The sequence below is a fragment of the Genypterus blacodes genome, unplaced genomic scaffold, assembly GCF_046128005.1.
Source record: "Genypterus blacodes isolate CSIRO-AG114 ecotype Tasmania unplaced genomic scaffold, CSIRO-AGI_Gbla_v1 ptg000026l_1, whole genome shotgun sequence".
Classification (NCBI taxonomy): domain Eukaryota; kingdom Metazoa; phylum Chordata; class Actinopteri; order Ophidiiformes; family Ophidiidae; genus Genypterus; species Genypterus blacodes.
In genome coordinates this window covers 599,045-624,776 of record NW_027466839.1, presented here as the reverse complement: position 1 = coordinate 624,776, position 25,732 = coordinate 599,045, and the positions used below count along the sequence as shown (strand labels likewise).

The window sequence follows — 25,732 nt, the reverse complement described above, 5'->3', positions numbered from 1 at the left end:
GATCCCCCCCCCTTTTTTTTTTGAAAATCAAATGTTTTTACTGTAGGAGAGCACAATTCCTTGCTTTAAATGAGCCTGGCGAAATACTGACAATCTGCAAGTCAGCTTTGTCAATAACAGAAGCCCCACCTGTGTGAAGCAGGAATGTGCCTCGACATAAAGACCGAGTGTGATTCCCCATCAAAATATTTTCAAAGCAGGTAAACCATAAAATTGTGGTCGCCGGTGTTGAAAGCTTTGTCTGCAGGTGGAATTTACATATATTAAGTCTGAAGTCTGAAACAAGCAAGATTCATGGCTGACTCTGGCATAAGAAACCTCTCCACTCTGTCACTCTCCCGCTCTCTCTCCTCCCTCTTCCTCTCTATCACACAGACAGCGCTGCTTGTTCTGGGTTGCTCATGTGTGGCAGCGGCGCTGGATGGAAAACATATTGCTCCATCAATCACGTCCCATTCTCCTTTTCCCCAACACATACAACTCACGGCGCTGTCTGCGTCTGAAACCACGCGCAGCCCTTGTGTAAAAATGCAAAGATGACAAATATTGGTTCGAAGACACGTCCCTGTCAAACCCCAACTATTCTGATAATCCGATCTCTTTCCAATGAAACTCCCCCTCTTTCTAGTCGTTTGACTGACACAATGTTGACAGTATCTTAATACACAGAGCCTGGAGTGTGTTCTTTGTTCAAATAAAGCCTGCCTCTCCCCTGTGTTATGCCAACAGATCAAATGAAAAGATAGAGGCAGAAGAAGGAGGATGATGTCGGTTTTCATTAATGTCGGGCTGATGTATTCAGGAACTTTTGTCTTTCAAGTCTTTGTTTCATCAAAGGAACGACTAGTATGCATTGCCGTGCCCGCACTGGCAGCACTGGGAGAGAGAGCTTGTCCCTCCCCCTGGTTTGTTTTGTGTGACACACAGCTTGGCTACAACACCAACTGTAGCCCCTGGGTACCCCATATGTCCCCCATTTGTACTCCAGAAAGCACTCAATTCAGCACTGAAGCCAAGTTGGAATAGATGGGACACTTACTCATTTTTCTCCAGAGCCAAGAGCAGCTGCTCACCTTCCGCTTCAATCAGGAGCTTCAGCGATGCAGGGGGAGTCTGAAGACACAACAGCAAGGGAGGGAGATGACAGAGATTAGTTCTGGAGTCATGCACATAGTATTTTGATTGAGGAAAGATGTCAAATATGAGCTATGGTTGATGTTAGGGTATAGATTAGTCAAGCTGGAGAAGCTTGGTTTCATTTAGGAAAAAGCTAAATGGTGCTCAGTTGTGACAAAATCATCAAAATGTTCTCAAAAAATCTTTATTACCCTGGAAAAAAACAGGAAAAATGATGACTGAGCCACCCAGCAGTGAGAGCAAACACGCCAGGCGACTGTTTTCAATTGACGAGAGCAGTCAGAAATCCTTATGAAGCTACTTTGTACTGAAGAACAAGAGCGGAGAGGATTAGTTTTATGGTTCTATTCCATTTGACATTAATCCTGCAGAAAGCCACCAAGAGTCTTCACGCCGCTACGTTGCTGCTCCACGAGAGGCCGCGCGGCTCTGTTAGAGTCAGACAAAGTAGCACTGAGTCATACATCATTTCTGTCTTTCGTGCCGAGCTACAAACGCGGCGGCACACAACTTCACAAAACGCAGATGCTCCGTCTCCCATTCTCCACACACACACACACACACACAGGCGGATTCTTACAGTACATAAGTTCAAACTGGGTCAATGCTGACAAAAAAAAACAAACACTGCCCCGGAGAAAATGTTTCATGGATCGTAAGAGGATATGGAAGTAGAACACTTTTAGGTCCGAGGCAACATCACTGGACGACGCTGGACTGAACCTCATGATTATTTCAGTTACAACTAAGCTTTGACTTTTAAATGCAGCATTGCGTTAAAAAGGGATAGTTTAGAAGTTCACACATCAACTCGTTTTTGCTGCGTCTTGCGAATGTAACAGATCAAAGTTGGACCCATCAACTCCTTCCCTGTTGCAAAGAACGTGCGCCACCGGCAGTGTGAAGCTCCAGAATGAGTTCAAGTGGATACATTCCCCCCCAAAAACGACACCATTTGAGCAGCAAACCACAACTAAAAAACACTTTTTTTGTGTGCGACTGAACTGCGATTCGGTGCCAGATTCACTTTTGTCTGTCATTTTATAGTTTACATTTCTGACCGATATTCTTTTCTGCTTTTCATTTGAGAATTTTATTTGTTATTTTGGCTAATCACAGCTCAGGGAAACGTGCACCTTGTGTGTTTGGACAAGTTGGGGAAAGTTAATTTGCTCAAGACCCAACTCAGTAACACAGAGTTTGGAAACTCCAGCTGTGTTTTCAAGTACCGTCTGGCAACCAAATCAAAGTCTGGTTCTTTAACACCAAACAGAGGATCCCCAGATTTAAAACATTTCATTAACATTCCAGCAGGCCACAGAGTAATTCTCCCATCTAATATGCAGATACTGTTTAGAGTTCCACGTTTGATTGGAAATTCACTGAAGGGAACACTTAGCCACAGCCACAGCCACAGCCAATGGCTTCTGCACATTTGGACTTACTAGACTGATTCTTACTGACAGACAGTATGGATTTGGCTTAGGGCAATAGGCTGCATCAGCGAGAATTACATTAAACTGTTTAGGAATAATCCAAGAGCTGTGTTGCACCATTTAAATTTGAACTTCACGATTGCACAATTATTTCTAATCTATTGGTCATTATGTTTGACACCGTATTGAATAAAGGGATCGAGTTAAACGAGCCTGACTGTAATTATTAGCAAATGTCAGCTGACTTAGATACAACTTCATTAGGTTAAATTACAGTGTTAACTATTATCCAGTATGAGTAAAGTTTCTCATGCGATTACAGTTTCGGCGTGTGGGGTGAGTGGTATGCAAACTGAAAGCCATCAAATGCAGAAAGAATACCTCCTCTGAGGAGCAAGAATGTTCTTAATACATCCTCTCGATAATCTCCCTGTTCAATACTCGTATTCATTTTCAAAATGTAGCCTTATTGTGGCACTTGAGGAAAAATCTAATCAAATAAAAGGCCTTTGAGTGGTGCCACAGAGGAAGAATCGAACCTGACGGCGGCACAAGACAAAAGGTCAGAGTGTCATTCAACAGCGATCATTCTCTGGGCACCAAGAATATCCACAAAAGGATGGCCAGTAGTTGCAGAAGCATCTTTGTTTGTGTTTGTGAAGAGAATCACAAATGGCACAAATGTCACCGGATTTAATATTTTCTTTAAAAACGTAAAAAGGAAATAATCATTCCCATCCAGTGTAATTACTATTCAGCACCTGAGATTTGAGCGAGCTGACCGGCTTCCAGTCTTGTCCGACCAGTTGAAGAGGTACTGTGGTCCCATAGTGTTTCTGCTTTGCCGTTGGTCTGCGTTGCACATTTAGGCCCCCTGTGAAAGACAATATAAATGCCTGATGAGAAAACAGTTTCATTAAATTCTCAAAGTAGTTGTAACAATTAGACACGGCTGACTTGAAATAATATTAAAATGTCACTCAAATACAATTACGGCTTGTGAATTTCATGGCTTAGTTGTGGCCAAGCATGCAAATAATACACTGTCCGTATTTTTCTTGCGTAATTAACAATTATCAACAGCCATAAAAAAATGCAACACCATCTTCATTACCCATCCCAAACATCTGCTCAGCCCCCATTGATGGGATGTCGTTACACTGGAGTCTTCCCCGCTATAATCTACAAATACCACAGCAATAATCAACTCCCTCAAACATCAAGCGATGAGAACCATTGGCCTCTGGTGGAACCATAACCACCCCCCTCCTGGCTACTAAAGCTGCTCCATAAGTCTCCCATAGTTCTTGAGAAATGGCAGAGTTATGACTGAACGGGAGCTTGGGTTGCTGTTGCTGGCGTGATAACTCCCTAACGCAGGGCGAGTGTCCGGGATGCAGCGCAGGGATTAGAGGTAGCTTTGGGGTATGGCTCCCAGCGAGCTCTAATCTCCTCTTCTCCAAGTGTGATGTTCTGGCCGGGTGTTAACTCCAAACAGCCTCAGCCCTCAGAGCTCTGCTACATTTCCAGCAAAGAACATATTCAACCCCGAGTGCAATACCGACGTGCCAAAGTGGGTTTGCTGCCTTGAGGTGAAAGTGGCAGAAAAACAACTGCTATCCCAAGGACTATAGGAATTGTTTGACATTTTAGGAGATTTGTCGTCTTCCCCAGAGGACATCTTTTATGTCTCCTTGGGTTGAGATAATACTGAGAAAATGAATAGTTTATATCCACAGGTTATTATCATCACATAAATATTAAATATGTGGAATGCTTGGCTTTTTAAATTGCACTCCTGACAAAGGGAAAAGAGCAAAAATACGATCGACCTGATTTTGTTAATCCTCAGAACAGGCAAAACTAAACACTTAAACTTTGGATTTATGTACAATTATTTGACGCTTATGTGATTTCTTTTTTTGTTGTGATCCCTATGTTCCTGTTGAGAACTTAACAGGTGCTCAAATCAACTGGACATCAACATTGAAATCCATTATTTGTCTTCTTCAGGATCGATACCTAGTGCTCTTGGTGATTGCTAATGTTGCTAATGCATACGTTAGCAGTTTCCGCCACTGCATAGCATCGACCTTGCCGAGCTTGTCAGGGTAAACGACAACCTTGAACCAACATTGAAACAACCAAAACAACAGATGACAAACTAATATTCCTACTTGTATTCCTTAAATCCCTGTAACAGAGGCTCCAATCGCTGAATAATGCATCAGACTTACAATTGGATAGCGAGTCACTTGAGAACCAAGCTAACAGGCCTGTAACAGTAAACAGCTCCACTCAGTAGGGAAGCTATTTCAAAGCTCAGGCCACTTACTAAAACAGCGGGGGTTGCTATGACCATTTGTCTCAGTCCAAAAAAACATCCTAAATCAAATATTTTCTTCTTTTTTTTGTTGTTCCACTGAAGCTCCATCAACCGTTTCCAAACAGCAGGGAAACAGATTTTGTTTGAGTGTGATGTCAGACGCAGCTTCAATATTTGTGCGGTTCTGGCTTTTTGAACTTAAAACTTTGTTAATTCTGACTCGCACTTCAAAAAGCCCAAACTTGTCGCAGATGCGAGCACAGCTACATTCACCGCAAGATTCAAGGTTGTTTCTCCAAGACTAACATCCCGTCTGTCTTTACCCATGACTCACGCTGACCAAATTGCTGAGTCTGCTTATTATCCGGTGTTAATAACCCGGGTCGGGCACGGCGCTCCCCTGCTGAGCTTTGTTCTGGTTCTCCTCTGAGGAAAAACCACCGCTCGCTGGGGTTCATCACACAGCTCCTCCAGGCTGATAGCTGAGAGCCAGAGGTGACCAGGCAGTGGGGCGAGGGGGGGGTGGAGGGCCTCAGAAAGACTCATCCCAGCTTCATCCTGATGATAAGAAGCAGGCTTCGGCCAGGGACGGGGGCGCAAGGCATCAAACGCACGAGAGCGGCCGAGGAATCCTGCCCTCATTAGTCCTCGGAAAAGTACGCTGTCTGGAGGAGAGTGGGGGAGGTGGGCCTGCTGAGTCAGGGAAAGCATGACAACCTCTGAGGAAAGCAGGGCCGGGATAAACACACAACTCAAACAGACTAGAGGAACAAGGAGAGAGTGAGAGAGAGTGAGAGCGAGAGAGACAGAGACATTTTGACGGGGAAAGTTCAAGTCCACATTGGGGTTTATGAGGCTAACACTTGGAACATAAAAACGGCCGCCGCGTTTGTTGTGGCGCGCCTCGCGTCAACTTTGAAGATGAGGTTCGCAAACCATACAGCATTTGGCACTCTGACTTCAAGCGTCTCTGTAATCCCCACTTCTAAAACGCCGTTATTTTAGTGGAAACAGCCCTTGAGTGCTTGTTTCTTTTCCACACGCTTGCGAGGGACCTGGTTAAAGTTGGAGAATATGAGGCCTTTGTCGGGAAGAACGCTATAGGAGCTCCCAGCAGCTAGCGCCTCGCATTAAGGGAGCGGTAAAAGTAGCACGGGAGCCTTATTTATACCTTCAATAAAGAAGAGCATAAACAGAGCTCTTAATAAAGCCAAACTCGGACCGCCATCGTCTCCCTTTGCGCTCTGCTGTACGCGAGGAGTGTCTGTGCCATTTATATTGCCTTAATAAAGTCGATGTAAGCTGGGGAGCCATTGTATGTCAGCGGGCATGTAAATCAAAACTGTGTATATGTTTGAGCGGCTGTGCGCGTCAGAAATGTGAAGGAGTCGCGTAATGCATTTGGCATCAATTAAGAAAATCTATACTATTGATTCCCTAGCCTACAGCTGCCTAGAATTAATATTTAGCTGCTTTGTTTCTGATATTTACACAATGGGCTGGACAATAAAACTATTTCACTCGCTCCCTAGCTCTACTCATGTTGAGATTTTCATTAAATATACTGCACCAAACCAATGTTAGCTAAACTAAAGGTCGGCCAGTGGGTCGTTTATTGACTTCCACCTCTTCCTTGCTGCAGCGTCACTGTGCACGATGGGTGAAAACAAGGCCTTTAGCTTCTGTCTCTTTAAGGTGAATATGACCTACATATACAGGTTTTGGGGTCCTTTCAACCACACACACCCAGCATCCCATACACATCAATGCTGCTCATGCTTGGCTGAGTATGGCACTTTGATTAATTACCAACAATCTTAATAAGTGATGGTAGAACTCCACACAAATCACTCATCTTTACACAAGCAGTCTTTCCAGTTTTCCAGCGGACAATTTGCCGATTCCATCCAGCCCTCCCAAATTAACGTTTCCCCCCACCCGGAGTGTGGTTACTCCCAGGGAACATTATGACCTTCCCCTGTTTAAACCGCAATTCCGCTGGGATTGTGCGATGTGTCCCATATGTCCTTTCCAGCTGCCCTTTCACAGCTCCAGGCCCTCTCTCCTCTCGACTTGCTGCAAGAAAACAAATCAACAACTCTACGGCTTTATTAAACCCCAGAGCCTGCTTTCCTCCCCACCAACAGGAATTCGCTCCTTGACAGGCCACTATGAAATAATGTATTCATAACAAGTCTATGCTTTCTCACCCCAAATGGCACGCCGCTCTCCTCATCTGAACACTTGATGAGGTCGTGCCCCCCTCATGTGCAGAGGTCCGGCCTGAAATGGGATATACAGTACACGCGCTGTGTATATAGGCAGCAGCCACATCCAGGGAAAGGAGAATTCCTACTCCTACTCCTTGCTCCAAAAGACTGGCACCAAAAAGGACATATTTCAAAGTCGCTTTAACAGCAACTGTCTCAATTTCATGAAAATATGTCAAAATGAAAATGAGAGGCAAAGGCTTTGGCAGCTAAAGGGAGACTCTTTGACATGCAAATTCCCCCTAAACAGCACACAAACAAGTATGTAAGAGACACTCTTGAGAGGGTTCCAGTATTGTTTGGCATTGGGAGGAAACTTTTCAGTTGCTACTCAGACCTCTGGAAAGCAATAAGCATGTGGAAACAATTAGAGAAGAGTGTTAAGTATAAATTGGAGTTGTGTCAAGCTGAATGATGAGACAGCGCAGAGAACAAAAGGAGGAAAACATGGGGGGCTTGTTCCAGTGCATATGGATGATCGTGTTGTTTCTTCTGTATCCAGCGAATTTATCTACAGCCAACATCTAGATGTGTTACATCCTGCAGACAAGCTCCAGCAAAGTTCTAACAGCTTGTTCTTGAGAGCACGACATGGAGGAAAAGTCTTTTGTTCATTTAGTTCATTTTAACGATATCACAAAATCAACGTATTTCCTCTCTCGATTTCTGAATTATCCAAGCTGTGTTGCTGCAACGTGTGACTTCCTATGGATCCACTGTTGTGTAACTCACAGGTTAAACCTATCCTGTCGTATAAGGTGCAGAGTTCGTGGGGATTACAGAGCAGAGGTGAAAAGCGCCTGGTAATCTTGGCTCGACTCCATGCTAAACGGGTGACCTAACTGGGGGAACGTTGTGTCAACACCCTGAGGGACTAGAAAACACAGAAACCTGTAAGCGATATCACGACAGAGGGACAGGGGGTCCGCTCGAGTCCAAACTAATAAGGCCGCGGTGTGAAATTTGCACCATTGGATTTAACAGGGAATGTTTTTTAAGGGCGTAAATTAGGGGTCAAGCTGTTTTAACACCACGGCTGGTAAAAGCATCACGCTCCTTCTTACCGGTAAATAGCTCTTTTGTGTTTTCTCCCTCTCTCTCTCTTTCTTCCTCTCTACCCCCACCGCTATCCTCAACTCATTTACTGTCACACCAGCCGGATGTCAGCACATAATTATTCTATGGGAAATGGATGGTTCTGCTGTAGAAATTCCCCTCGGCTCAGCAGGAGGTTAATGCTGTCCGAGAGAGCGGTGCGACTGAGCCCCCGGGCGGGTGACACTGTTATACCCCCTGTTGTGAAGGCTTGACTTGATGCCTGGCACGGCGCCTGTTTGCCTAAGAAACAAAAGGTCAGACACTGAGAGATTCTGTAGCCGGAGCTGTTGCGAACGCCCGTTAATACGGTCTGAGCGATGGATTTCATTTGCAGCGTTACCCCGTAACTCCTCTCTGTCATGGGAAGCACATGTCTGGCACGCATTCAAAGTAGCAAACAACGGGGGAAAAAAGCACAACCTCCAGCCACACCAGAAAGAGCAAAAGAGGGGAAGCAGCTGCTATACCATCGTGTTTTTGTACTGCGTGTGTGGAGCCAACCTTGACATTACTTCAAAGTGTCGTTAAAGGTCAGACCCATGAAGACAACACAAGGATGGCATCAGTGACGGCTGGGATGATACAGAAATCAGTATTGGAAAATGAATCAAGAAAATCTGAAAGCAGTAAATATTTTCGGGATGAAAGATTGGACTTCTGATGCCAAGAATGATTTAAGTCCATTTGTGTTCAAATCACAGTGCATTGTTTCAATCCCAAAGTGACTTTGGAGGTTTTGGACGTGACAGAAATCCACCCGATTGCTTCATCGCATCAAAAGAAGGTCGAAGATTGCTTGAGCAATTTATCTGCTGCTCTTATGAGGTATTGTTTTGGTCCCCAAGAAGTTGCTGGTGTAGCCAAAGTTCCGGGGGTCGGGGAAAACCTGGATTTGATTGGCGTCGATCATAACAAATCGACCAAAATCAAAGGGAAAATCAATCTATCAATGCTCAAACCCGTGGGAACATGGGCCGAGCCTTATGATGGTTCCAGGCCTGACACCGGGTCTGGCACAAGCAGTGGCACATTGTCTAAGGAAGTGGTTATCTGAGACTTATAGGACAACTGCCAAATCTGAGGTACAATCTGTTCTCAGTAATGAAATTTGAGGGATCACTGCCAACAGTTATATCAGCCAATATAATCAATATTTGATTTGTCTTACCATTAAACATCGATATTGCTATGGGTTTCAAAAATCCAATATTGGATAGCCTCTAGTAGCTATTCAATATGCTTTTTGCTCCCACAACACACACCACAGACCCTGCCTGCAGAACACAAATCAGACCGTAGCAGAAAACACAACTGGCAGCAGCAGAGCTACCTTGCCAGTTTGTTAGGAATCCGTCCAGGTAGGAGCCGACCTGTCGTTTTCCTGTTAACCTGTCAGGTAAGTTGGCCAAACACCCATCCGTGCTCATCCCTTCTTGTTTCAGGGCAGATCTATGAAATCTGCACAGATGTTGGACGCCAGGTCGGATGATGGATTATCTGGAGCTCGACATATTCTCTGTATTTCAAATCTCTGTGGGAGACTTAGACGGCACCAAACACCTGGATATGAAATCTATCTACACCGGGCAATTTTTCCATTAGTGCTCGCAATGTAGTATGTTAATCAGGAATTGGAATTGGCTCCCGTGTCTTTGAAATACTCCATGCCCCTTCCCTTAAACCTACACTTCAGGGTTTGGCTCGGAGGAACGCAGCAGTGAGCATTTCAAAGGAATCAGAGCCAATGGCTGGTTATGATACTTAACATACTATGCTCCAGGACTTTTATTCTGCCAATTTCAGGTTTCTGTAAATTAGAATATGTGATACGAGAGGCTTGTGCTTTACAGAATACAGCTATCATCTGCTTCGATGGCTATGAAGTTAGTAGCAGCAGCAGAAAACACAGACAAGATTCTGCTTCTCAAATGTGAAAGATTTGCCGATTACTGTTCATTTCATGTCTTTGAATTATTACCTTTGGAGGTTTTTGGCTCGATAAGTCAAGATACGCTTTTATTTTTTACATTATTATAAACCTTCACAGGCTTAACGATTAATCAATTAATCAAAATAATGGATAGATTAATCAGCAATGCAAACAGCCATTAATTACAGACCCTGCAGAGAAACAGAAGGTCGGACAATTTCATTTTCAACAAAAGACTAAGTATGCAGGGCCAAGCAATATACATGGGAATAATTTCTATTATATTTGGGGTAATATCATTTCTTAATGTAGCGGGGCAAATCAGAATGATTGTACTAAAGCATAAGATCAATAATGCCCCATGTGTTTGTCCTGCAAAAGATAACTGAACCGATCTGGTTTGCATCCTGCCAAAAATGTTTAGCAAAAGTCTTGATGGGGTGAAATATGAGCCAGGGCAGAAAGATTTGACTTCTCACATAGAGATTTCGGAGCCAAATGGCATCTCGGACTAGACGAGGGAGAGGAAGACGCGCGGGGAGAACTGCGCTGAGCTCAACTCTGACCTGTCTGGGCGTGAAAGCCCAGTGAGACAATCCAGAGTACGCATTGGGTTTCAGCTGCTCTGTTCAGATTCTGGCAGGGGTCAAACGAGTCCAAAAGCAGCTTTGAAAGAAATGAATGCAACACATGTAGGGTCAGGCCATCTATTTTCCCTCTCCTATATAACACTCCCCCATTGTGGAACAGCAACTGGTTGATCGATCTGCTTTGATACCCGAAGACACGTTGGTTCAAGATTACTTACATCCATCCTCCTGAGTCTCACATAACCTCAACCACTCATCTGTAGGGACTGCATCCATTTATGCTGTAAAGACACTAAATACTTTTGACTGGAGATGGGTCAGATCGTGGTGATACTGTTTCTCTTTAGACTACGCTCCAAAAATACATTCTCACACTGCACAGCTGGCTTGTAAATACCGCCTGGCACTAAGCATGTCAGACCATTAGTGAGAATCTTTCACAAATGATCCCCAGCTTGGACAGAAACGCGAATAAAAGACTCGCAGAGGAGGAAACTGACAACAACAAGGCTCAAAGAAGCGGACCCCATGGCTTGTGTGTGCAAACATGACGTCGTTCCCTCTCGCTTTTCTGAGCAATGTTGGATTCCTGACAGCACCAAAGTCTGGAGACGGAGCAGAGAGTCATAAAGAGGAGCGCTAATGATTTCCACTCATTTAACATGAAGTCACTGTGCTGGATTTCACTGCACTCAGCTGCTCTTGTTGGGGCAAATATAGCTCTGCACCAAGGGTTTAGCGGCACTTGGTCACACTACTCTCCCCACGGACATTTATCTCAATCAGTCCAAATCACCCACCCCCCCTCAACCAGGTAACCACTTCCTGCCATTGCAGATCTGTACAGGCTTTCACAGTGGACTGATGATGAGGGCAGACCCGTGGGGAATGACACATCAAGGCCAATTAATGGTTAAAAAAAAGACCTGTTGATGAATAAATGAATAGTTTTTCATGCCTCACTCCCAGATTTACACATTTGCTCATAAATTAAGTCCCAGGATAGGACAGAGTCACGGCTGGCGGATCTAAATAGTTAAGGTACAGTATGTGTAGAGACCCAACATTGGCTTAGAACTCATAACCCCTGTGCCTTTATGTATGCTTATTGTGTCTCAACCAAAAAAGACTGGGATACTGACGCGTGAGATGTCATGAGTCGGAGCCCAAAGGTTTTCAAATGCACTCAGGCACACAAAGCAAGCACACTGTCACACTATGACAGAATGTCTCCCTGGAGCTGAGGAGCAGCTCTCTCTGAAAATCTATCATATCGGTTTTCCGCAAAGCAACATGAATTAAATATTTTGCCCACCGAGAGAACTGGAGTTTATACCAACAATATGGCTTTTTTTTAAAGGCAGAACAAATAAAAAATGGACCCCTGCTGTGCTTGAAGTGCTTTGAAAAATCTCCAGTTAAATACCTCCTCACGTGTTCACTGGTTCCCAAAGAGAGTTTCATCATCATGACACATACAGCTTCTCCCCTCATCTGAAGCACCCACGGTCAATTACTGAGGTAAGTAATGGACAGAGGCACTGAACTCCATTAATATAGGAAAACTTGTGTGACACATTTGTAAATACGGTTCATAAAACTTGAAATATGAGGTGGCCAACAGGGAAACATGAATATGAGTATAACAGCTGATCCCAGACTTATTCCAACATGCACAAAATAGCTTCTATTCTATTCTTGTCTATTCTATTCTTCTATGCTTTTATTTTATTCATCCAGTGATCAGAATAAAAACAAGAGAGGAAACATCTATAGTTGATCATTCAGGTATTTTTGCTTATCTTCACCTCTTATCTTACCTTCAGCAGATCTGTCACACACACATAGTGTGAGCGATAAAGCCTGGAGCGTGGTCAGAAAAACAAACTTCAGACTCCGGCCGCCGTGGTTCATGATGCCCGGCTGACGTGTTGGACGGACTGGCCAGCTGTCCTTCACTGCACACCGACCATCATACACCCACAGTTCAAAGACAGCTGATGTGCAACAGCCCCACAAATTACTTCCTGAAATATGATCAAGTGTGTGTGTGAGCTTTAGGAAATCCCGAGGTCCGCTGTTTCCACCCCGCGCGCTTTCCCCATTCAGAGATGTCCAAGTCAGCCCGGTGCTGCGTAAAAGTGAGAAAACGGAGGGTAATAACACGGAAAAGATTAAAAAATATATCGATAAATACAATCTTCTCTCTATTCAGCCACTGGAATGACTTCAATTCCACGGCAATTACCGCTGGGAAGTGTTGTCTTATGAGTGGGGACCATGTGTTCCACAGAAACACACCGCAAGGTCCTAATGCTCCCACCAAGGAAACGTAAGGAGGCGACATGGTGAAGACTCCGATGGTTCATATGCCTAATTTCCGGATGCATCTTTCACAATAAAGCAATTTTCGTGATAATCCGACGTATTACAACTCTTATAAATAAACCAGAACAACATAGTAAATTATATAATATATGACAGCACAAAACAATTCCTGATATGAAGGCTAAATAGGCTTTTCATGCGTAGTGCAGTTACACATTTCAGCCATAATTGCTGTTGTTCGTTTTATGATTGTCATATACCTTAATAACAGAATTACTTAAAGTATGGTATGCCACTAGATTTAAGATATCCACTGACACTGAGCGAATTCCGAAAACCACCATTTTCAACAAGACTTTTATTTTGAAGGAAATTGACCCAGTTTCCGTAATTTCTCTTAATTAGCTTCTCTCGGTGCAGCTGGAGTCTGACAGACGCACGCCCCTACAGTAGAAACACACTCACTGTACATTTGAATAATAGATACCATCCTCACTCGGAGACATAATTACGGATGCGTTCAGTCACTATAAGCCGAAAGCACTCGTGGTGAATCATTTGCCAAATTGCATCTCCTCCAAAAACCGACTGAAATGTGTTGGCTCAGCCTCTAAAGTGGGCCTTTGCTGGAAGACAACTGTTCTAATCTGTCATTCTGATTGTAGAATATCATCATTAAAATTATTCATTATGGCTTTCCGCAAACTCCTCAATCTTAAAGATGTGACATTTTGTTGAGATGACGCACACATCTAAGAGCCAAAATGTAGCCCAAAGAGCATGGTTGATTGATAAGTTCTGAGCATGACATAAGGAATTGGAAACGGGCTGTAATGTTTGTTTTTTGACGCAATATGATTCAATATGTGTTTTTACATATCAGCTGCTTTCATTTCAGCTCAGTGAATATCACCTAACAAGTTCCAGATGTGCCCAAGCCAGTGTAAGTTGTAAACAATGGACAAACCAAGCCAACATGCAGTGATTGTGTCCTTGCAGGATTCTACATCATCGTGGCTTTTGAAATATAGTTTTGGACAACATGACTTCGATTAATCTCAAATAAAATTGTCTTAATGTCCTTAGCAAAAGTGTGTTCATGGTGATGTACTTCTTATTGTTATGTAAGTGTGTGTGTGTGTGTGTGTGGGGGTTGAAACCTTTTCAATCAACCCCTATATATAGGCCTGTGCATGGACTTGGCCCATCCACACACTACTTATTTATGCCCCTCAAGGTCTGCACTGCAATGCACCACAAGGTTGATTACTTTGGCGGGAAATGCAGGCAGAACACAGGCAGGTGTCCACATGCAAAGTGGATTCCTGAAAGCTTTTATTCCCCCCCCCCCCCCCCCCCCCTATAGAGGAAGATTAAAGTACAGCATTTCAGGAAAAGCATGCTTACAGTGTGAAGCCTTGTGGTTTACTCACAAAAAAACACACACCACTGCTTGTCCCTGTTGAAATAATAATAATAGGGTGCACCAGTGTCATGTTGCTCAAAACCTCAATTTCTCCAAACGTTTCAGTCAGGATCAAACCTGCAAAATAAGAGAATCTACACGGTCACTGCACTGAATGCTGATTTCACCACAGCCCACTATTTGGCAACAATGTATTGGAAAACGCACTGATCTTTTGTCCCAACCTATGAATGCTTACAGGGTGATGATAGTAATTGGAATATCTATGATTGGTAGCAATGACTGGCGTTTATGCAGTATGGCAAAAACACAAAAACAAGGAAGTGAATCATGATTCTGATAAAACACAACGTAACTGTAAAACACATGTACATAGAATAACAACATAAAAAGTGTTTGATTATGCGTTATATCACACTGCATAGTTAAACATTCTTTGGAATTATACAACACAAAATAAAATGCAAACCCTTGCATAAAGAATATAATATGAACCCTTTTCGGCCTAGAAGGTGAAACAATTACAAATGAGTGCTCTTATTTATAGACTCATATCCTCCATATAGATAAGTGCGCCCACTACAGCACAGCTACAGCGTCTCTCCAACAACATCAGTACAAATGGAAGATGGGGCGATGCAGCCGGGTTATGAAAGTAACGGAATAACACGTAATGTGACAATTAAGAATACAGAAAAGAGAAGTGGCCCTGCTGCTCTCCTACAGCAAGAATCAGTTTTGATTTATGTTCAGCTCCGTCATATCGCTCGGCAGCATTCTGGGCGCATTCACAGTGGATCATAACACACAAATCTAAATCCGCAATGGCAGTCCGTTTCATCATGAGACAAAGACGAAGACAAAGGCTCCATTCAAATCAGCACTGTCCATTAACAGGGCATTTCCAATGAGACGAGGTCACATTCCTCCATCTTACTGCTAATAGCTGACACTGAATGATGCCTGAGACCACTTCAGGCCTTTGAATAATGAGTCCAATGGTTAAACGCTGTCCTGGATAGACCATTTGCATTTGTAATGGACAACCACAAACCCATGAATACTGCGATCATGACCTGCATGGATATTTGCATACACAGTCAGGGTTACGTTTCTGCTTTTTCTAAATCAGTATGTCGCCTGTTTTGCAATGCAACAGGTTTTAATCAAACATCTTCATCCAGCTTCAGAGTCCTTCAGTTGTTGCTCCTGTGCAGAACCTGATCCAACAATTTCTGCAAAGACAGGATTAACAACAAGCTGTTTAGAACAGAAACTCACATAACACACACACACACATTCGGATTTCCAGTTCCTGTTCCAGGACCTGCTGGAGCTTCCATGTCTTATCTAACAGAGCAGCACCGTGGGTGGGGCAGCTGTGTGTGTGCGTGTGTGTATGAGTGTGTGTGTGTGCGCCCTCTCTGTCTGCAGCTCCACTGAATGGTGGCACCCCACTGTAGTTCTCTGCCAGTGAAGGGCCTTTTGTTCCGCAAGGGACACACACTGGCCTCATACACTGAGCACAATGAGACTGTTCACAGTTTCTCTCCATAACGAGGGGGAAGGCGGGAGAGACAGAGGGAGCAGTGGGCAGACGCAGACACACAGACAGAGAAAGTACACGTGTCCAATCAAATCAAACTCTATTCTATGCAGGGTGATGAAAATCACGTTCACACCCTTATTATACTGTGTGTCGGAAAATGACACGAGTCCCTGAAATCAGCCCACCAACTCCACCAGCCTCCTTAAAGAGTGAAGGGATCTATGAAAAGTTATGTAGCAGCGACCTCTAGTGGATGAAAGAGTGTGTTGTTCTGACAACACTGTACTGATGGTAGCAGCAGATGTTTACTTCATATTTAACTTTTTTCCATTCAAAATCTATGATCAAGATGTTGATTCTTTGAAGTCCGAACACAGTTTATTCTATGTTTTATTTTCTATAATAATTTCCCCAATTTTAACCAGTTTTATTTCCATTTTTGTTAAAAAATGTTAGATTAATGAGTGTATTCTCTGTCCATGCAGGAGAGGAAAGACATCGAGGGTAAAGGGTTAAGAAAACAAATACAATTACATCAGTTGAAAAGAAACCTGCAAACACGAGTCTAGTGATGATTAGGATTATATCAAAAAGCGATTTATTTTCAGCCTATGTAGGACATTGTGACTTAATTTGACCTAATGCAACAGATATATTTGTTCTATTAAAAACATACAAATGACTGCTTCCAATACGAGTTAGTGAGTTAATGCTGCAGTCAGAAAATGTATACATGCTCTCCAGCCCGGCCTCTTTACAGTGAACACTAATGGGTTCGGAACAGATTTAATGTTATTCTCAACAATTGTGCTGTTGTGTGGAGGGGAAAAAAAGCCTCTGCATTATTACCACAGACCCACAGTGCGAGACATTACTGCTGCTGATTGTTTCACCCTTTTATGAGGTTTAATTGAGCTCAGAGAGAGAAGGTGTGTTTTAGTAACTTAATTGTCCATGGGTCATAAACACGATTGATGTCTCGTCTCACACAAGTATTTGTTAACACTGGCGCCTGTCTTTGTTACTCTGTTTTCATAGATTTAGTATGTGTGTTACATTTCTGCATGTATTTGATAATATCCTGACTGAGTCCAGAATAGGCAGGTCTGGAGTTCCAAAGGGAAAAGGGGGAAATAAAAATATGAGTTTGATCAAATATTTAAAGCAGAATACTAAAATATTAATCTCTATACACTGCTGGATGAACTGGATGGTATCTGCATTCTCTATATTCATTTATCTTAGTTTTCTATGGTGATATATTGAAATTACCTTTTTGAAAAGCTCTGCTCGCTGTCTGTTGCTCAGGCAGACCTTCCTCTTCTGCTCCTCGTCTGTCTTCTGCTTCACCTCTGCAAGATTGCTGTACAAGATGTCATAAATGTCTTTGGATGGTACGTAAACACCTTTTTATTTGCTTTTTGAAAAAGGCAATTAATGATGCTTCGATAGACCTGTAAACAAGCACGGAAGACATTTGGAAAATCTGAAACTGTATTCATTTCCCCCAAAAAATCATCTGATATATCTGTTTTTTGGAAACTTTGGGATCTCTCAAGCCAGAATTCAAACTAACAATCTGTGTCATAACTGAGTTTAACCTCTGATGTCTAAGCACCATTTAACTTTATGTTGAATTTGCCTTCCCTGCTGTTTAACCTTAATTTGAATTGAATTTTATTACAACAGGTAGTAAACTCAGGACCCGCAATCCTCAAAAACATCCCAAAGTGTATTTTTTAAATTAAAATTCATTCATTATTGGAAATGAAAGCAAACACAATCCTGGTGGTCTCATTCAGTTCCTCAGATTGAGTTTGGTTTATCTATGCATCAGTGGTTTGAGACATTATACTACTCTGTCTAGTATGGCTTCCGAATCAATAGGTGGGTCTGCCAGGAGGGGAAATAAACAAGCAAGACCAGAGGAAACATAATTAAAGCGAAAGGTTTGGCAAGGGAGAAGGTGGCGGCGTGTTTCCTGCAATGATGTCGGAGAATCGAATAAGAGATAAGAATGAATACGGCTGTGAAGGATCTGACTGTGTGCCAAGGCGGAGATTGAGATGGAACTCACCGCCTAGATCTGTGCTGCATCTCTTTCCCGGTAATGGCTTTATCTCTGGGTTTGAAAAGGTTATCTGGGAAAACAAGCACACACACACACACACACACACACACTGACAAAATGCCGATTGAGTTGTAGGCTCAAAAGCACGTCAGTGAATCACTCTGGCTTTTCCTGGTGTTTTCAAAAGTGTGCAGTCTCCACAACATGAGGTGAACTCCAGGCCTTTATAAGTTTCTCCATAGATCTCGCAAGTGGTTTTATAAAGGATCTCGGTTGTGTAGATCATTGGACATCTGAACATCTGGACTCATTTAGGCCTGAATGCGTTTTGCCTGCTCATTCAAGTGACTTCTTCTGTCCTGGCTCATAATATTAGTCCTACCTATTGTCCTAAATTGACTTTTTGGGTCGTGCAAAGGTTGTCAGAGTCACATTGAAGTCCTATAAGATGATAAGTGATATGATATATACCATACGATGCTCCATCTGCATTTTAATGGGGTAAATATCAATGAATCAAATCAAATCAACAATGGTAACATAATGTGATCACCAGTGTGTTTTTCACTAATGGCCACTAGAGGGCGGAGAAGGAGAGAGAGAGAGAGAGAGAGAGAGCTCAGTGACAACTCTTCACATTCTTTAGAGTTTACTGTGAAGTCTGGCACCCAGATAGGAAATTTGAGTGCCTAATGATATTTGAAGGTCACAGACACATTTCTGCTGGAGATCATCTGTGTTATTCCTCAGAGGGGGCAGTTGCGTAAGTCTGCAGTAAAGCCAGTAGTTTAATATCTTACTTTCTTTATTGCATTTAATGGGAGATTAGCCCTGTGTGCCAATGCGCTCTTTCCCATTCTCTCCCTCATGGTCTCTTTTGGTTAAGACTTAAGGTTTTTCCTATTTAATGAGATATCAGATGGAAAATGTGTTTTTATTCCATAGCAGATACTAAGCGATCTCTCCCCAGTGTGATGGAGGAAGGTCCCACTCCACAATTACATTAAGTCGACTGTGAAACCTGCGATTTAATTTTATTTTCTCTGCATGCTTCATTTGTTCATTTGAATTTGGTGCTTTTATCTGTAAAGTAGAGATAATGGGTTGTCTTATTTTTATCTTATTAAGTCTAATGTCTAAACTGCCTCTGTTGATTCTTTTGTTACATTTACATCACAAATTTGAACTTAAATGACTGTATGGGATCTCAACCCCAACTTTGCTTGACCACAATACAATTAATTGAGTGCAAATGAATCTTGTCAAGTCAATTTCAAGTCAATTTATTTGTATAGCCCAATAATACAACTAATAATAATAATAATAATACTCAAAGGGGCTTTAAAGCTTTAAAGCCCAAAGCTCTCGGAAGACATATAATCTCTAGAAACATAAAACTACAACCAATGTGTAGCTAAGATGATTTTGATTCTGGATATAGATCCAGAAGGAGATGATACCCAGTACAATTGTTCTAAGATTTGTGTTAGTTTTATGTGGTGGTGTAAATTCTATTTGTTCACCCTTTTAATAATAAAACAGTTTAACACTCAAAAAATAGTATGACAGCATAAAATCCCATGTATCAACTCCCTTTGCTCTTCTGTGTGTAAGTGTAATGTGGAGAGGTGTGTACGTTTGCCGGCTCTGTACCTCTCAGAGAGGTCAGCCGGGCGCCGGGGTCTCTTTTCTGCCTGGGAGCAGCATCTGACTGTGGGTCTGGAGAGTGTGAGAGCTTCCCTCCTCTCCTCTCCTGTGCCCTTTGCTCCAGCTCACGTACTCTGTCCTGGGAACGGCTGATGAAGTCTGGCCGACACCTCTGCAGTGCTTCCTGCCCAAAACCAGAAACATCCATTATGAGCGCTGAGAGAAATATTCAATATCCCCATACTGCAGTGTGAAAATACTGCAGTATTACAAGTTCCCTTTTATGGAGGAAAATATAAACAATAACAATTTCATTACTGGTATAGAAAAGTGATTGTTTAGTTTAATTGCCAAAATGTTCTCCTTTGAGATCAGGTTAAGAAGGAAAGAAAGAAAGAAAGAAAGAAAGAAAGAAAGAAAGAAAGAAAGAAAGACAGAAAGAAAGAAAGAAAGAAAGAAAAAAGTACTGATCCTGTAATGTAAATGTATTAAGTTCCATCTTGACTAATCAGTCCTGAATTGTAATTTCCTGTTTTGACTTTAGACAAGTTGCTAAGACTCGAGGCTTAACTTGTGACTTTCAAAAAAATGTATGGATCCTACAGTCCACCTCCAGCTACGAAACTTTGATAGAACATTTTAGGCCCCCCTCCTCTTCACCACATCCCCAGAATATAGCCTAGGGTTGTCCCCTGCTCACAAGACCAGCATGCATCTGTAACTTTGCCATTTCATAGCCCCCGGGGAGAAGAGAAAGCAAAACAGCATCAACATCCACGCTCAACAGTTTTCGCTCTCACAGAAATCCGGCTTGATCATTCGTCTCTGAAGTGTCAAACAAACAACTTACCTGGAGAGAAACAGATTTCGCTGAGCTGCTGAGGTCGACCCCGGGTGGAACAGAGTCAGCGTGAGGCCGGACCTGCTGCTGGACCGGTGTTTGATCAGGATCTGGCTGGGTACATTTCCTCACATCTGTCGAAAATCAAATTCTTTGTGTTTCATTTACACCTGCCATTGGGCTTCACACAGCTGTTCCACGCCCCTGCAGACCTGCCACAACATATTACCTCTACATATGAATCAAACTGGCGCAGGATGGAAGCAGCGCCACATTGAGCTGAGTCAGTATCGATTCCAACCAACTTATGACGCCTGAGTGTCGAGCTCGCAACAACATCTTCAGTTAATTGCAAGAAAGATCAATGTTTTATTAGGTGAGAAATTATGATCTGAGGGAAGAGACGAGGTAATAATACCAGAATTTCCCTGGGGGGGCTCGACGGAGTCCTTCTCAGAATTGCCATTTGGTGTTTTCTTCTTGCTGAGCTGCCGTTGGAGTTTGATATTGGCTATGATTGCAGCAGCATTAAGGGCCAGGACTTCCTCTGCAGATTGTTGCGAGCTGGGATCTGAAATTACAACAGGCAAAGTAAGCAAAAAAGCAATAATATCCATTTGTATTGAGCAGCAGCTGCTGGACCACCGCTGACCGGAGGCAGCTTAACGCAGTTTAATTCCATATTGCCCCACTGCGTTTGGAGGTTGAGTTTATCAACTCTGAATTAGAATTATGCGGCCTGGAGCCTTAGTAATTAAATTGACGACACTCTTAATGAATGTAATTAAAGAATAATTAATAATTTCACACACAGAAATCACATCATCGTTGAAAAGAAATGCAGCAGCTTGGCAGAAAGAGAATTCAAGGTGGAGTTTTTTCCTCAGTTGGACACGTGGATATACAGCTATCTTTAAAAAAAGGCTTGCACATAATTAACACTTGCACACACACACACACACACACACACACACACACACACACACACATACATACAGCCGCTGTATCACAGGATGCAGCCGAAATAGATTCCAACACGTTTATTTTCAACATCTTTATCATCTACTGATTCCTCAGCCTCACCCCCTGCCTGTGAAATTGGACTAGGAATAGATTATGCATGTGGAAGGATGCGTGGGAAAATGAAAGGTGAAAATGAGAGAATCTGCGGGTGGGGACGGGGAGGGTATGTGTGTGTTTGTGTGTGTGTAGATGATGATGACGTTGACCTTGATGTGTATAGTATATGAAGGGTTGTCAGATAAAGTCAGCGCTTCAATGCCAAACAATAACGCCTATCAATAAAACATCAAACCTCAATAACGTCACATTAGAGTACATGTGTAGTACACAAACCGAAAACAGAGAGGAAGGAAGTGTATATTTAGAGCATTTTCCATCCGTCACAATTGACATCAGAGACAAAAGGAGACAGGGAATCTGTCACAGCGGGACAAACAAACCCACCTGGTGCCTTGATGAGAGTAAGACAGGGTGACATTCTCCTCGCCGTGTCCCGTGGCAGCGTCTCTCTCTCTGTCTCATCTCTGTTCGGCTTTAAAGTCTGACTCGCTTCTTTCGACGCTGTCCCCGACCTGATAGAACCACCGCCAGGGTTCACGAGGTTGATCTCGGTGTCCCGTGGAAGCTCAAAGCTCCGTTTCCTGGCGTTGGGTCGCGTCTCGCTCTCTCTCTCGCCCGACTCAGTGTGTCCAAACACATTGCCGTAGCAGCTCATGGGTCTGCTAGGCCTCTGTGATCTCTGTCCAACAGGCTCTGTCGGAGGAGGATTACCCAAAATAAGACTCAGCGTGGACCTGTGCAGTGTTCCTTCATTGTTATCTGGCACAACTGAATCAGATGTGTTTGGTGATCCGGGAGACTTTGCTGTCCCTGATGAAGCCAGATGGTCATGTGAAGGAGTGCGTTCCAGCTTTCCCTGCGTACAGATTCCGTTTTGCCTGTACCCTCCGTCGGTGTAGCTGCGTCTGTACTCGGTCTTGGCCGGACTGTAGCTCTCCCTGTGCTCTGTGACTTTTATAATTGTGGCATTCCTTCTGTGCACCACTGTGTCTGAACCGTGGTGAACCGGTGAGTTCTCGGTACGCTTTGCATACTGGGAAGGGTTGGACGTCATCCTGTGCTCCGTCACCTTGACTATGGTGGCTCTTCTCTGCACGGTGACCTGGCCGTAGTTTGGATCCATGGAATTCAGTGTTACAGGCGGGGAGGGAGAGGGAGAAGGCCCGGTGTGATAGGTGTGATTGTGATCGGGAAGTTTGGAACCCGGTAGACTGGCTGATCTTGTCACCTTCCTGGAGGAGATAGTGATGGAGGAGAAGCCAGCGTTCCTCTGAGGGACGAGCGTAGTCTGCGTATACGAAAGCTCTGAGACGCTTGGGGGGGTTGTCAAACTTGTCCCTCGCGGCTGGGAACGTGCAGTCCAGAGCTCAGAGGCCGCTCGGTGTAGAGGAGCTCGCTCGTAGGTCCCCGCGCCGGTTGCTCTGATTAGAGGGTTGTTCTGTCGAGGATCTGAGCTGTTCTTTGTTGGAGGCTCATGGGACTGACTCACTCCTGATGTCCTGTTGCCACTCCAGCCTCTCCTCAGGGCTTGCCAACTTAAAAGTCTGTTCCATTCGTTGGCAGCAGAGCTTGTTTTTTCTTGTACCTTTGTGAAAAAAGGAAGATTCCGTGAGATAGGGATGCTTAATTATGTATGAATGCCCCCCCTCCAACCCCACCCTGCTGTTGTGGCTAATGCCTCTTGCTAAATGTGCTGTCATTAATCGACACAATAAAAGCCTGCGCATTCATTTCTCCAGTGTGAGACCCTGTTTTGCGGTTGACAAATAGAGAAAATGGAGCATAACATCATTTAAAAAAAGGACAGGCTGTTACATTGCATCTCTAACGCTGCTTTTTGCACAGTGGGTCAGCTGTCTCGTCTGTCCCCGGGGCCTTTGTGTTTGTTCTTCAGTCAGATGACTCTCCCCATGCTTGACACAGCCAATGTCCCAGCAGCGATGGAAGCAGCAGCAGCAGGCAAAGACAGTACACAGCATGCCGGATAACCAACCAGACGCTACCATGCAAACTGAGAGGCAAAGCATCTAATGCTGGTTCATGTAGAGTTTAGTGAACATTACCCAATATCGCCCGAAGATGTGCTGAATCCTCATTTAGCAGTGATTTGTTTGAATGAAATGATCCGTTTTAAGGAAAGTGTATCTACTTAAGGTTTGTGGCCAAAATGAGGTTTTAATGCAAACTTTGAACTTTCTGACAGCATGAATGTGATGATACAATCCATATTCTACCCACAACACAACACAGTTCAGTTCATATCAGTATGATTCTTCTAAACGAATAGCTGCTATTGAGTCATTTACATTAACATTAAAGTATATTTCAGAAGGTACTTCTATTATTTTCAAGGATTCCTTTTTCCTTATTAAAGCTGCAAAATAGAGAGCCAGCGTAAACACTTTAAGGCATCACAATGTGTATAATTGTATCACCAACATCACTTCATATCAAAGCAACACTTAGACATGGTGTGTGATTTGTACAAAATGGCAAATAAGGTAAGAGAGGTGAGAGTAAGAGTTGCTTTCCCCAAATGTTTTCAAACTGAGCAAATTCCGGCGACATTTCTGCACGCTGAAGAATTTTCTCTTAAGCATTACTCCGATGTTATTTGTACGCCACTACTGCGGCCCCCAAAAAGTTTATTTCATTTTACACCTTCAAATTGCAGAATGTGAATGTGTTTATATTGTACTTCTCGGGCTACTCTGTAGTAAATCTCCTGAATAGACAACATTTCTTGTTCTAAATGTTTGCCTTGTAATCTGAATAAATGAATATGTGTACAAACAATGAAAAACTCTCTTTTGCAGGATTGAATTAAAAACCTTTTGTACACAACAGTGATAAATAAGGGCCAAGCTCTATTATATCTGTTGGCTGCATCCCAATAAACATGGTAATTTGTAGAGATCACTGGGTGAGGTAGCGGAAAGTATAATACAAACATAGTCCCAAAGATAAACATGGGCAGACACGCTATGTATCCACCCAACACACTCTCATATTGAAAATATTTTAGGAGGTCCATGATGAATTTGCATAATTGAAAATATGAAGAACAATCACCTGATGAGTTCCCTGTTTGGTAAGAAGAGAAGCTTGATCTGGCGTCTGCTGCGTCCTCACACCCACAGCTCTCTGACTGCTGTGACATTTCCCCACTTCTCCATCTATGTATCAAGGCAAAACAAATGAATCACATTCCTCACAACACAAACTCTCTCTATCCCCCCACACACACACAGTGAGTGGCATTCCTCTGACTGTATGGCAATGTTGACATTGTCAATAATTGATGTTTGTACAGCACCACCCGCAGCCACTTCCCCACTTCCACTGGAGACGCAGAGACTTCCCTACCTCTCAGCTCTGACTGACACTTTTTTTTTTTTTTTACTGACTGCCTGCATGGTTGCGTTTTTCACCTGCTCCTGTTACCATGGTGACAGGCTCTCGCTTTGGGGTAACCCTTGTACGCTGTGCGGATAATTTATGGCTTTTGTTATTTTAAGGAAAAGAGCAAACAGTGTGAAAATTGGACCACTCTGCATATTTGATTGCGGCAGAGGAACATGACTCACATGCTGACACTGATGGCTGCCATGATGGATTCTGGTCATCGTGGCAAGACGGGACACCTGCTGCTATCATGATCTGTCTCAAGTCTTTCACTGTAGAGGCCCGCATGACAGCTTGGAACCCCCTCTCTGAAATTGCTTGTGCTTACACGCCAAGCCTGGGCTCAAATATCAGGCATTTTGATGAATTACCAGCTGACCTCGGTATCCTAGAGGAAAGTAAAGAAGCAGGCCATATGGCAAATGCCTCCTCAAGTCCCCACCCACCTACTTTATTTCTCATCCTCTTTATTTAAATAGCGGTTGTAGCCACTTTTATTATCATTTGGTCGTTAACTTCAGGTTAATTCAAGTTGGTTAAATGCAGTTTTTATGGCGAGAGAGGGCAGTAAGTGACTGTGAAGAGTCAAGCCTGA

General features: G+C 43.3%; 2 protein-coding genes across 2 annotated transcripts in view; both read right to left on the bottom strand.

Annotated features, from left to right (window-relative positions):
* Positions 1 to 12,907, bottom strand: part of adam12a (ADAM metallopeptidase domain 12a) — a 63,056-nt gene extending 50,149 nt beyond the window's left edge. The window contains exons 1-3 of the mRNA XM_076143510.1: positions 12,608 to 12,907; positions 3,335 to 3,447; positions 1,040 to 1,113 (exon numbers count right to left, since the gene is read on the bottom strand). Coding sequence (XP_075999625.1) covers positions 1,040 to 1,113; positions 3,335 to 3,447; positions 12,608 to 12,701 — 281 coding nt within the window. The 5' untranslated portion in view covers positions 12,702 to 12,907. The remainder of the gene's footprint in view (positions 1 to 1,039; positions 1,114 to 3,334; positions 3,448 to 12,607) is intronic.
* A 591-nt stretch (positions 12,908 to 13,498) lies between these two features.
* cunh10orf90 (chromosome unknown C10orf90 homolog) lies at positions 13,499 to 24,908 on the bottom strand. The gene is made up of 8 exons (XM_076143518.1): positions 24,805 to 24,908; positions 22,117 to 23,317; positions 21,068 to 21,220; positions 20,659 to 20,783; positions 19,815 to 19,992; positions 18,168 to 18,231; positions 17,363 to 17,453; positions 13,499 to 15,776 (listed from the first exon to the last, which is right to left on the bottom strand). The coding sequence occupies exons 2-8, from the start codon at positions 22,853 to 22,855 to the stop codon at positions 15,738 to 15,740; spliced, it is 1,389 nt and encodes a 462-aa protein (XP_075999633.1). The 5' UTR covers positions 22,856 to 23,317; positions 24,805 to 24,908; the 3' UTR covers positions 13,499 to 15,737.
* Positions 24,909 to 25,732: the final 824 nt, after the last annotated feature.

Excerpts from the sequence above, each read along its gene's own strand:
- cunh10orf90 (XM_076143518.1), bottom strand. The coding sequence starts at position 22,855 with ATGGATCCAAACTACGGCCAGGTCACCGTGCAGAGAAGAGCCACCATA. Across the intron at positions 17,454-18,167 it reads ATGCAGCACAGATCTAGGCG|CAATCTTGCAGAGGTGAAGC; the intron begins GTGAGTTCCATC and ends CATCTTGTACAG. Across the intron at positions 15,777-17,362 it reads GAGCAGAGCTTTTCAAAAAG|AAATTGTTGGATCAGGTTCT; the intron begins GTAATTTCAATA and ends CTGTCTTTGCAG.